This window comes from Stenella coeruleoalba (genome assembly GCF_951394435.1).
Source record: "Stenella coeruleoalba genome assembly, chromosome: 19".
Classification (NCBI taxonomy): Eukaryota; Metazoa; Chordata; class Mammalia; order Artiodactyla; family Delphinidae; genus Stenella; species Stenella coeruleoalba.
The window spans coordinates 8,874,402-8,887,313 of record NC_137165.1 but is presented as its reverse complement, the minus strand read 5'-3'; the positions used below and the strand labels follow the sequence as shown (position 1 = coordinate 8,887,313).

The following is a 12,912-nucleotide window of genomic DNA, read 5'->3' as shown; positions in this document are numbered from 1 at the left end:
GACTAATCCCTTTCCCCACTGATTTTTAATTTTTTTTACTTTTAAATTATAAAAAATACATAAAACTTACCATCTTAACCATTTTTAAGTGTACAATTCAGTAGTGCTAAGTACATTCATATTGTTGTACAACCAATCTCCAGAACTCTTTTCATCTTGCAGAACTTAAACTCTCTACCCATTAAACAACTCCCCCTTTTCCTCTCCCCCGGCTCTCGGCAACCACTGTTCTACATTCCGTCTCTATGACTTTGAGCCTCTACTCTTGGTCCCTCATATAAGTAGAATCGAGCAGTATTTGTTTTTTCATGACTGGCTGACGCTGATTAACAAGCCACTAATTTCACAATAAAATGAGAACCTATTTTTGATGCTAATTGGCAAAGCCTCGGGTGGTGGCTAAGAGATAGATTGTTGAGGTGCTTGTAGTAAGTACTTCTGGAGCGTGAAGGAATTGAGGCACAGAGAGGTTTAGTGACCTGTTGGTGATCACACAACCAAGGAGAGAGGGTGCACGTTAACCCCAGGATTGGCTCCACAGCTCGCTTCTGGTCTCTGCCCTAGGCTGGGGATCACAGAAGAGAGCCAAGGCATGGAAACCAGCAGCATCTGGGTGGTGTCTGAAGAGGTGGATGAAGTCACCCAAGGAGTAGTGACCACCGGCACTTAAGAGGCGACAACCCAGTAATATGTCCCCAGTGACTGGCCAGCTCTGGGTTCTCAGTCAATATTCATCAGCTGAGCCTAAAAAGGAGCAGCCAGAACAGGGGGAGGTAAGCCAGGGGAACTAATTTCAGAAACGAAGGGAGAACAAATTTCAAATGAGGGGAGTGGTCAGCATATTGGAAAGAGATCAAACTCTAGTCTGAGAGGGAACCTCTGGATTTAGGAACAAGGAAATCATTGGTGATGAGAGGTTTCTTGGGATTATTGCAGGAGCAAGAAAGTGCTGGTAAATGTTTAACAACCCACTTTCCAAAAAAAGTATGCATTTGTGTATGTACATAAGTTTATTATAAATTTTACTGATATAAAGGATATGTAACAGAATCCACAAATAATAAAATGTACAATATTTTTTATTGTAAATGCTATTCTGTATCCATGATTTCATAAATGGAGTTATAGCCTAAGTACAAGTGCAGTTCCAACGTGAACGTTCGTTGATGTTTTCATTTACGTTTTTGAGTAAGACAAAAATGAAACACACGATATGCTGAAACCTCACAGATTCCTCAATGACTTGAGTGATTTCTTTGCTGAAACTGACAGCAGTTTTCAAATCCTGGAATGTATCCTCAACTTTCTGTGCTATTCACAGTGTAACAGCCTATAGACATGACATTTCAAGATTCTTTTTTTTTTTTTTTTTTTTTTTTGCGGTACGCGGGCCTCTCACTGTTGTGGCCTCTCCCGTTGCGGAGCAACAGGCTCCGGACGCGCAGGCTCAGCGGCCATGGCTCACGGGCCCAGCCGCTCCGCGTGGTTCTTCCCGGACCGGGGCACGAACCCGTGTCCCCTGCATCGGCAGGCGGACTCTCAACCACTGCGCCACCAGGGAAGCCCAAAGATTCTTTTTTAATTAATTAATTAATTAACTTATTTTTGGCTGTGTTGGGTCCTTGTGGCAGTGCGTGGGCTTCTCATTGTCGTGGCTTCATGGCTTCCCTTGTTGCGGAGCATAGGCTCTAATGCGTGTAGGCTTCAAGAGTTGTGGCTTGTAGGCTCCAGCGCTCAGCCTCAGTAGTTATGGCGCATGGGTGTAGTTGCTCCGCGGCATGTGGAATCCTCCTGAGCCAGGGCTCGAACCCGTGACGTTGCAAAGGTCCACCTTTTTTTTCTCGCGGACAACCTGCTCCCTTTTTTCTCTGCTCCAGCCACACTCGAGGACCTCACTCAAACAGCTCCTGAGAAGCAGCACTCCTGCCACCTTCGGCAATTTCATCACTCCTTCGTAGCACCTGTAAATCGCCTCTGCAGCTTTTATAACAATTTAGAACTAAACTACTCTGGGAGTACCACACACTTCTGTCTCTTTCCATGAGCTGCAATATCTGTGATGGCCGAGGATCAAACATCTACTCCCTCAGTGCCTACTACAGCATACAGTACTAGTATCCATAAAGAAGCGCTGCCAGAAAACAGAGAGCTAGGAAAAAGTTATCTACGTACAGGAATCACCTGCAGGGCATCACCAGAAAACATCTCCTTGCATGTGTTTTTGGTTTCCCTGGTGGCGCGGTGGTTGAGAGTCCGTCCGCCGATACAGACGAAGGCGGGTTCGTGCCCCGGTCCGGGAAGATCCCGCATGCAGCGGAGCGGCTGGGCCTCTCAACCATAGCCGCTGAGCCTGCGCGTCTGGATCCTGTACTCCGCAACGAGACAGACCACAACGGTACAACAGTGAGAGACCCGCGTACAGCTTAAGAAAAAAAAAAAGGCCTGGACTCCACCTTTTAAAACTGAAATGTACGAACAAAACTTTCCCAACACACAACAACCCTTCTCTTGAAAACGTGAGCTTGCAAATAAATATACTCACCCCATGACAAGACCAAACTTTCGACTCCTGTAGTTTTCACAACACCTAACAGCGCGTTTCAATAACTTCCTTTTGAACGTATTCTTTCTATAAACTACCAAGCAAAAACAGGGTACTCTTACTTACACTATTGACTGAAAACAGAAGCTTCAACAGGTTCTTAAGAGAAAAATTCCACTACAAGGGAACTCCTGCAGAGCGAAATTAAAGATTCGAAACTAATACTGCCAGAATAAAACCATAACAAATACAGAAAACCCACTCCTCAAAAACCCAAGGACACATAACACGTTATTAGAAACTTAAAAAATAACATTAACCAGCACTTACTACCGTAGTATTTAACATATATCTAAGAATTTCCGCTAGACAACCTCTCCAAACAACAACAACAAAAAAAAAACCCTAAACTTTCTCCTTCCAAAAAATACATCTCATTACTAACAAATCCCAAGAAACTCTTGTGCTCCGGACACGAATAACACGTCTGCTTTTTCTCTCAATAAGCATACCACACCGCTAAAAACACTTAACTATTACCCATGGAAAGAATTACACTAAAGATAAAGATCGTCAGAAAGAATCAGAGAGGAGCAATCAGGATGTTGCAAAGCCTGATTACGCACAGCCGTTAATCACGAAATCATGCGTGCTCCAATCATCATATTCCATTCTGCTCTCCAAAAGGAGAAACAGGTAAGGATTATCCTACCTGACGATGCAGAAAACCGTGGGGCATTCCGTACTCTGGGAAAAAGATTCCACTTTGAGCGAGGGTGAGAACCCAACACGTTACCCTGAGCAACCTAAAGCTATCTAGGTTCTTCCATTTCTGTTGCTACATTTATTTGCAAATGTTATAAAATATATTTTTGCATTTGGCGTCAAAAAAGCATAGGCTAATTCCTCCCAGAACGCTCCACTCACTTAAGAGCCTGCTGTCCTACCCGGCCGCCTCACTTTATTTACATATCCCCGCCCACTCCCTTCCGCCAGAAAGCTACCGTAATAACCAAAATAAAAGCGACATCTAGTATCTTAGAGTGCAAGACTGTTCCGTTTCTATAGTAGATTGGCCACCCCAATTTTCTCCTGAAATTTTTATGTCTTGATCTATCTTTTTTTTTTTTTTTTGGCCACGCTGCGCGGCATGCGGGATCTTAGTTCCCCGACCAGGGATCAAACCCGCGCCCCCTGCAGTGGAAGCGCGGAGTCCTAACCACTGTACTGCCACGAATTCCAGTAAGTCTTGATCTTACCCTAAAATATATTTTTTTTACAAAGAACTGTAAACAAAACTCATAACTCCAGACTCGAGAGACAATTACCCTAACACTGACATCCTCCACCAAATGCAGTTTTAGGGGGAGGGCTGAAGTCTACGGTTCCCTTCTTCCAGGAACGGTGAGTGGTCCCTCGCTTCTCCAGCCTTCATCCCTACTTCCAGTCACGAAGGTATCAGAAAGGTTTCTTTTTCAGCCCAAAGACGCTGATGAATAATGCTATTTCGGTGACGGCTGGGATGGCACTATGGAAGGTAGGTGATAGGTTCAGGGCCCCTTCCAATAAAAACATCCAAATCCCCAAGCCAGCAATCCCACCCCCAAAGTGTAGGAGTGGGGGACCTCAAAAAGACCACGGGATGTTGAGTGGATCTGATATCTTATACATGGAGTAAAGGGCTGGGTAGGGGAAACCTTCAGATTTAAAGTAAACCGTCCTTCCCCGTCCTCAAACATTGGGTGCTACCATACCTGCAGAAGACAAAAATGTACCAGTACGTGGTGCACTCCCAACGCTCAAATATGAAGAAGGATAGGGCCACAGATGCACTACAGTGAGCCCCAATGGCTTGGGAACGCACCAGAGTCAAGGAAAGCCTTTGGATCAATAGGTAGTGATGGGCCAGAAAAGGCCAGTGGTGGGACTGGCATCTGCATTCTGGTTCACGTCCTGGAGAGCAGGGCACCTCTTGCTCCCTTTACCACACTGCAAAGGCCAGAGTCAGCAGCCTTGACTTCTGAGTTTTAGGACTGCCATGTGAGTGGAGGCCAGAACTGAGCCTGCACAGCTGGGGCCCCAAGCTACCGCCACCCCATATCTATCAGGTGAAGTAGTAGGCTCCCCACCTACTCCAAGCACACGGGAACGCTCACAGTGACATTATACACCCTGCTAGAATCACTCTCCAGCACCCTGGTCCTCCCCGTCCACTATCCCAGTGTCAAGAGCCTTCCCTGATCCATCTTCCTCAGTCTCTTCTGCATTCCCATAGTGCTTCACATCTTTACACATCCTATGGCACAGTGCTTATCACACTGAATTACAGATGTCTGTCTGTGTGTCTGCCTCTTCCTCAAGATAGAAAACTGTGTTTTACTCCCATTTTGAGATCTCCAGTGCCTGACGCATAGCAGGAGCTTAACAAATGATCAAAGATTGTATTAAATCTTCTACATTACCTAAGAAGATCTCTCAACTGGAGGGATTCTGTTTGCCTGCTAGGGCAAACACCACTGTGCCAGAAAGGCCTAGTTAGGTGGCTGAAGGGCGTTAAGATGGAAATGGGCCGTACAGGAAAGGTGCACAAGTAGAAAGGATACAGATGAGGCTCTGGGTGCTGTTGAACATGGAAACTCCTGAGAAGAAACCGGCCAGCTCCACTGCAAAGAGGGCCAGGGTGACAGAGAGCGCTGCCACCAGCCTGTAGAAAGGAAGGGAGCTGGCTTAGGCCTTCTGGCCTTTTTCTAACACCCCTTCACTCCCACTACTGCTTAATTCTGACCACCCTGCCCCAAGTGCTCACTGCATGTCCTGCTTTTCATATTCCTCAGGGGTAAACTTGAGAGGCAGGCAGGCCTGGATGTTGCTGTCCTGGGGAGCAGGGCAGAAAGAAAGAGAAGTTGAAAGAGGGTCGGGCGGCGGATGGCGGGGGAATGGGAGGACCCCACCGGGAAAGGCCCCGGGGGAAAAGGTGCGGTGGGGCTGGGACCACCCCAAGGTGGGAAGGGGGGCGAGAGGAGGGGGGCCATGGGTCTTACCCGCGACCAAAATAAGGTGATGACGACCACCAAATGCGCCAGGAGCGTCAGAAAGCGAGAGGGCACGAGTCCCGAGATCCGACCCATGGCCCCCTGGGTAAGGGTTACCTCCTGGAGCAGAGGCCGTGGTCTCTGGGACTGGAAGCTCAGGGAGGGCCACTCCTTAAATCTCCAGGCTAGCCTACAAAAATTCGACGTACTCCGCCTTCCCGCTCGCGCCGGTGCCGCCCAGTTGCCTTGGTAACCGCATAAGCGGGGGCTACGACGGGAAATCTCTGAAAATATCGCGAGAGCAGTAAATTATCGCGCCGCGGAGAACCCCCAGAGGATCGCGGGTACGGGTCCTCTGTACCTCATCCCGGCCGGGTGCGGACAGCCAGCGGGCTGTCCGCGCGCAGCCGAGCTGTCGGCACCTGAGAGTGTGCGCCGGTGGCGCGGTCCCGCACTGCCGACTCCGCCCGCGCAGCCACGGCGAACGGAAACCCGCCCTGCCTAACCCAGGACACTCCTTCCTACCCGGATGCCCACGCCGGGAGCCGCCCGGCCCCCAGCCCCCGCTGCGCTGCCCAGGACGACTCTCCGGATACCACTGTCACCGCCACGCCGGCCTTAGGGCATCGCCGTGCCTGAGGCCTGGACACTCTCTTTTCTTCCATCCTCCGCATCCGTTTAGCTTCCACCTGCCCTGGGCCGAACTTGGAGAGGTGGATGCCCCTACGTTGTCCGGCTGTCGTTTATTCTCCCGGAGCCCCTGGTTGTCGGCGGACAACCGCTTGTCGGCGGACAAGGTTCATACCTGAACCTTCCTTGATTCGGGTTCCCCCCAACCAACTCCCCAGACAACTTGCTCAGATTGGTGAGGGATTTGCAGAGTGCAGAAAATGGCCCGCTCTCCTGAACTAGGGTGTGGATGAGAGACTTGTTTAGGGAAGGGAGTGTACGAGAAAAGGGGGTGGAGCGGGGAGTGGAGGAAGAGAATGAAACCCTGCGTCCCTGGGAGGCAAGGATCGAGGGCGGAGATGCAGACCCCGCAACGATTTCCTTATCTCTTTGAGCTGTGGGCACGACTTAGCCCAACTACAGTCCAAGCATCTCTCACTATCGCGACCTCACTGACCTTTGGGCCTCAAAGGGGATCCCTGCAGAACGGAAAGTTCTCGCCCGCATTCATTGCTCACAGTCTAGTCACAACCTCGCAGGGGCCTCCCTACCCACTTACCAGATCATCTCTCTTCCTACTGTCAAGAATAATAATGGATAAACATCTATAGTAAGAATAGAAAAGAGTTTTATTTGAACCAAACTAAGGACTAGCCCGGAAGCCCACTTCCCACATCACTCTGAGAAACTGCTCCAGGGAAGCATGGTTTCCAGTACAGTTTTATATCTGGTCAGAATAAAGAACATTAAACAAGTAAGTGTTACATTTCTTCATGTTTTTTTTTTTAAAAAAGAACAGACCATGAGTACACAGCAAGTCAGTATGGTGTTGGCACCTGGGAAGGGAGTCATCATCAAAAGAGGACCAACATTGGCATCCCAAGATGCCATGTTTATTTTTAACATGGACATTCTTTACTTCTGGTCAGTGTGCCCTTTTCTTTAATAAAGCAGGTGTACAATGTATGTTTGATAGGCCACAAACAGGCTGTTTTAGTTAGCATAAAATTCAAGTTAGGGGCTTCCCTGGTGGCGCAGTGGTTGAGAGTCCGCCTGCCGATGCAGGGAACACGGGTTCATGCCCCGGTCCGGGAAGATCCCACATGCCGTGAAGCCTGCGCGTCCGGAGCCTGTGCTCCGCAACGGGAGAGGCTACAACAGGGACAGGCCCGCGTACCGCAAAAAAACAAAAAAACAAAAATTCAAGTTAACTCACGTTTAAGCCAGAATGACTTCCCCATACCTCAATATGTGAACATTTCTTTTATCACTACTCTTCATCTCAGTGCTTCTAGGAGGGTCTAAACTACAAACCCTAGAGGCATTTTTTATTTCTTCATTCATTCATTCAACAGATATTCATTGACTAGCTATAAGTCCCAGGCACTGTGCTGGGCTCATGTTCTTGAGGAACAAGTCAGAAGTGTCTACATTCCTGGGGTCAGAGAGATCGACGACAAACAGGCAAACAAATAATATATCTGCATGATAATAAGTGCTGTAAATAAAAATTTTTAAGGGAAATATTAGAATAATGTGATCAAGGAAAGTTTCTTTGAAAATGGGTCATTTGTTCTTAAACTTTGTTTTAGGAAATGTGGTCAAAAATGAGAGGAAATGCTTTTCTGTCTTCCAGGTCCCCAATGTAATAAATGGATTTCCTTTTTTCTAAACCAGTGGGTGAAAAAATTCATAAGTCAAAGAGACAGTCAAAAGTTGTTTCCTCAAGGTCATGAAAGACAAAAAGATGTGACAAAAATGGGCAAACGACAAGGTCCTGCTGTATAGCACAGGGAACTATATTCAATATCCTTGATAAACCATAATGGAGAAGAATATCTATCTATCTATATATCTGAATCACTTTGCTTTACAGCAGAAATGAACACAACATTGTGAAACAACTATACTTCAATAAAAAAAAAAGACGTGCCAAATTTGACATGAGAAATTTAATGTGTGATCCTAATGGATCCTGGATCAGGAAAAAAATTTTTTTTATTACAAAGGACATTAGTGGAACAACTGGCAAAATTTGAATAAGGTCTCTAGCCTAGATAATAGTACTGTATCGGTGTTAATTTCCTGAGTTTTTGATAATTCTACTGCCTTTATGGAAGAGAATGTCCTCGTTAGAACTTTTCCCTGGGAATAGAAAGCCCAGGACTTCAGAGCCACGCTCCCCCAGACAGTTCATCGGGTCTGACTATTCACAGGTGAAGGAAGCACTGTCCTAGAGTGAAAGTAGGAAAGCCCATGACCCACTTTTGCAAGATTCTCCAAGGTCCCTGGAGCAAATAGAATGAACAGAAGGAGTCAGCTGTATGAAGATCTGGGGAAAGAGCATTCCAGGTCAGGCACAGCAAGTGCAAAGTTCCTTAGGTGGGAACAAGCCCAGTGTATTTGTTGAACAGAAAGGGAGCTAGTGTGTCTGAAGCCCATAATGGAAGGGGAAGAAGTGATCAGGGCGAGGTGGGATGGGTAGACAAGGGACATGGCCTTGCAGCCATGCGGAGGGACAGGCTCAGATTTGTATAACATACATAGATGACTTTGGTTGCAACATGGAGAATGGATTTTAAGATTTTAAGCAGAAGGTCTATGAAGAAGCCATGGTGTTATCCAGGAAAGATAGGATGAGATTGGACCAGAGTGGAGTCAGGGAGGTGGAGTGAAGTGGAAGGAATCTAGAGATCCTTAGAAGATAAAGTCTGAACATGGGGCTGTGGGTGGATGAGAAAAAGGGAGCAGTCAAGGATGACTGCTAGATTTTGGGCTCCAGCAGCTGGAAGTTTGGGGTATTCTGCTCATAATAGCCTTCCTGCCTAGGGGACCTATAGATAGTAAGAACTGGGCAGTCACAGTTCACATTGTGAATTAGTAAACAGCAAGCATTTAGGTCTGTCCTGTCACTTTCCATGACCTTGGTTCAGGGAAGCCTGCTCTACAGTCTCACAAAAGAGAGTTTTGGAGCCACCCTGTGGCCATAGGAGGTATTGCTGGTGACCAGGTGTCCTTCCCCAGGGGGCCACTCGTCCCAGGGCTGGAACTCGCATGTCCCAACATTTGAACTGGTCATAAAAGAATTTAGAAAAACATTTTTTAAATCACAGAAATATTCAAATATATGTAAAGATAAAGAAAAATAAAGAAAACCCCATTTGAAGCCTACCGTTCTGCTTCAGCAATTACCAACACATGACCAACATTTTTTCAGCTATCCTCTCCCTCCCAGTCCCACTGGGTTATTTTGAAGCAAATCCCAGACATCACGAAATAATTCTGTTCAGGAGGAAGAAATTTCCCCCCATCTCTCTTGAGTTCTTTTAGCTGATCTAATAATTACGTTGACACAAGACATTAACAGGAGGAAAAAAACAATTTAATTCATACACAGGGAAGTCTCATAGAAATGGGACCACCGAAGTGACCAAAGCAGGCTGTTTATATATCATTGTTTGACAAAGAAATATTATTTGTGACGATTTAACAAAGGGGCTTGTGCTAGGGGTAGCTGACTAATGAAGACATTTGTTACACAGCTTTCTTAGCCTTAAATTTCCTCATTCTGGTGATGAAATAAAATTTATATTTTAAGGCAGGACAAGAGAAACTAAACATAAAATTCTCTCTGTGTGTTTGTTTGGGCCTCCTCCCTCTCTCCCTAATGTGCAGTGTGTATCTGCATTACACATTAGCCAGAGCTCCTCAAAGACAGAAGTGACTGCTCAACTGTAAAGATCAATTTTCCCCCCTTTCTTCTGATGCTAGTAGTGTAACTTTTTTTTTTTTAACTTCTTAAAAGAATAGCATTCTTTCCCAACTCTGTAGGGCGTCATGGTGACTTGCCGGTCACTTTGTAAGTGCTTACCTGGACTATGTACCTTGGTGAACTTTATGTAATACATCAGTATGTCATTTTGATGTACGATCCCTTGTCTTGAAAATGCATATGACTGTGCCTTGGACTTTTAACAGGCAGCACATCATGCTTGCTTGTCTCTCTTTTTCTGGTTTTTAATCTGAGCAGTGGGTTCAGGTGTAGTCAGACTGAGGCAACCACTGTAAAGTTCCCCATCAGTTTTTCACCTACTGGTTTAATTAATCGTCACTGCCTAGCTCCATTATTTCAAGGGGGGGTTGCAAACTGGGGATGTCCTAATTCTATCATTCCTTCTGCATTTGTCACCTGGGATTCTCCTGTAAATAAGAATGTGCCCTTATCGACTCATTGTTTACCGTGAGATACAGGTCATACAGGAAAGGTTGGATAAATGTGTGATTTTCATTCCATTAGTTACCAGTTTTCAGAATAATGGTTCCCCAGTATCCTCCCAAAGTGACTAATTAGTTGTTTTTAGTTGTTAGATTTTAACATCTTTTGTGTGTTTCAGTGCATTGCAGTTGTTTTGCTTTTTGAGTCTCAGATTGTCTCAGTCTGGGGTCAGCACTGTCCAACAGAACTTTCCATGATGATAGAGATACTCCACATTGTCTCTGTCCAGTATGGTGGCCAGCTAGCTCCCTGTGGCTACTGAACACTTGAAATGTGGCTATTTGGACTAAGGGACTGAATTTTTAAAATTTAACTTGATTTCAATAGCCCCATATTGAATAGCCACCCTAGTGGCTACCATATGTAGCAATGCAACTCTGGACAGAATAATTTATTGGTTTCTAAAATTTGGAAACTGAAGGTTTCCCTGGTGGCACAGTGGTTAAGAATCTGCCTGCCAGTGCAGGGGACACAGATTCAAGCCCTGATCCAGGAAGACCCCACATGCCGCGGAGCAACTAAGCCCGTGTGCCACAACTACTGAGCCCACGAGCCACAACTACTGAAGCCTGAGCGCCCAGAGCCCGTGCTCCACAACAAAGAGAAGTCACTGCAAGGAGAAGCCCGTGCACCGCAATGAAGAGTAGCCCCGGCTCGCTGCAACTAGAGGAAGCCTGTGCGCAGCAACGAAGACCCAACGCAGCCAAAAATAAATAAATACATTTTTTAATGATAAAAAAATAATACAATTAGAAAAAAAAATTGGAAACTGATAGGATGAATGGAGGAGATTTCAACATCAGAGAGTACTCTGGATAGTAACACTGGACTAATCATACTTCTCATTTGCTGCAGCAACTCTCTGGGCCTAGAGATCAAGTCCATGTTCCCATTGCCTGGTACCATATTCACTGACTCAACCTCCCCTCCTAGCAACAGTTTCCACCTCACTCCATGCTCTTCAACTACCCAGACTCCTTCCTCTACAAGCCAGTCTCTTGCCCACTCTAGTACTTCTGCTAAAGCTATCCCTCACTGAGTTCACAAGTGCTTATTAAATACATACCATAGTCCTGGGTGCTAGGAATGCATATTCCCTACTCTTGAGTAACTTAGAGTGTAGTAAGGGAAACAACTGGGCAAAAAATTAAAAGGCGGCATTTTAAGTGTTACCTTGGAGGAGACACAGGAAGGACCTCCTTCCCCAGGTGGGGGAAGAATTGGGGAAGAGAGAGCTTCTCAGTTGAGTCTGGAGGGGTACATAAGGGTCAGCCAGGTAAAGAAGGACTGAGAATATTGCCGAACTCAGGTTTGGCTAAAGCCAATACTTGAGAGATAAGTGTTGGCTGGAAAGGAAAGCTTGCTTTATTCAGGAGATCGGCAACCTGGGGAGAAGGTGGACTCACGTCCAAGAACCAACTCTGAAGATTCTGCTGGACCATGAAAGTTTTTAAAGGGAGATAGGGAAAGCTAATTGCAGGTAATCATTAGGGGAGGGGGTCGTAGTCTTTGTTATCTTCCACTGTGTTCAGACTTTCTTCTGATTCGTTGATGGTAAGGTAACAGGGCGGTGTTCCAGTAATATTGTGCTCAGCCTGAAGTTACCATCCTCCATCTGGGTGGGGGTCTTTGTTCCTTCAGATGAGCTCAAAGATATACTGTTATATACTTTCCTTGAGGAGGAACCAGGACCCTGCCCCATGCTGCTGCACTATTGTTTCTTGACTGCTCCTCCTTTGTTTCTACATTCCCTCCCTTCCTTGATTAGCAACTATTAGAATCTGCCCTTTTGGTACCCAGGGAAGGTCAGGGAGGTTGAATGAAGCCTATTTCCTGCTAATGGGGAAACAGGGCACAAGGAAAATTTGTGCCCAGGAGGGCCCCACAGGGTCCTGCTCCATTTCAGAAAGACCATCAAGCAATACCAGGGACAGTGACACAGAGACAGCTGTGATCAAGGTGAGTTTAGGTGACTAAATAAGGCAGCAGCGTTGTCACACGGGACGGGAGGAGGCAGTGGCTGAAGAATCATGCAAGGACTAGAGAGTTATGATAACAACAACCATAATAATTGAGTGGTGATTACCAGCCATGTTCTAATAATTATCTACTATAATCTTTACTATTTTAATCTTTACTATTATAATCTTTACTATTTTACAGGTAGGGACATTGAAATACAGAGAGGTTCAATAACAAGCTCAAGTTACACAACTAGTATTAGCAAAGCCTGATTATGAACGCTGGCAACCTGGTTCCGGGACCCACATGCTTAAGAAGCACCTGGCCTTGGGGGTCCAGCCAATAAAGTAGTATTTGAACCCGAAGGTGATGGTGAAACAGGAGGGAAGGGGGCAGGGCACAACCGTTAAAAGAATGACATAGGGCTTCCC

The 12,912-nt window shown here is 46.1% G+C and overlaps 1 protein-coding gene across 1 annotated transcript; it reads right to left on the bottom strand.

The window, feature by feature from the left end:
• Nucleotides 1-2,934: 2,934 nt before the first annotated feature.
• TMEM107 (transmembrane protein 107) lies at nucleotides 2,935-5,792 on the bottom strand. The gene is made up of 5 exons (XM_079904617.1): nucleotides 5,584-5,792; nucleotides 5,349-5,416; nucleotides 5,146-5,246; nucleotides 4,297-4,393; nucleotides 2,935-4,070 (listed from the first exon to the last, which is right to left on the bottom strand). Exons 1-5 carry the CDS (start codon nucleotides 5,668-5,670, stop codon nucleotides 4,001-4,003), a joined length of 423 nt encoding a protein of 140 aa, XP_079760743.1. The 5' UTR covers nucleotides 5,671-5,792; the 3' UTR covers nucleotides 2,935-4,000.
• Nucleotides 5,793-12,912: the final 7,120 nt, after the last annotated feature.

Bases quoted from the DNA above. Each gene is read 5' to 3' on its own strand.
- TMEM107 (XM_079904617.1), bottom strand. From the start codon at position 5,670: ATGGGTCGGATCTCGGGACTCGTGCCCTCTCGCTTTCTGACGCTCCTG. The intron at 5,247-5,348 runs GTGAGCACTTGG...TCCTTTCTACAG, and splicing joins TATGAAAAGCAGGACATGCA to GCTGGTGGCAGCGCTCTCTG. The intron at 4,071-4,296 runs GTATGGTAGCAC...TACCTTCCATAG, and splicing joins TACATTTTTGTCTTCTGCAG to TGCCATCCCAGCCGTCACCG.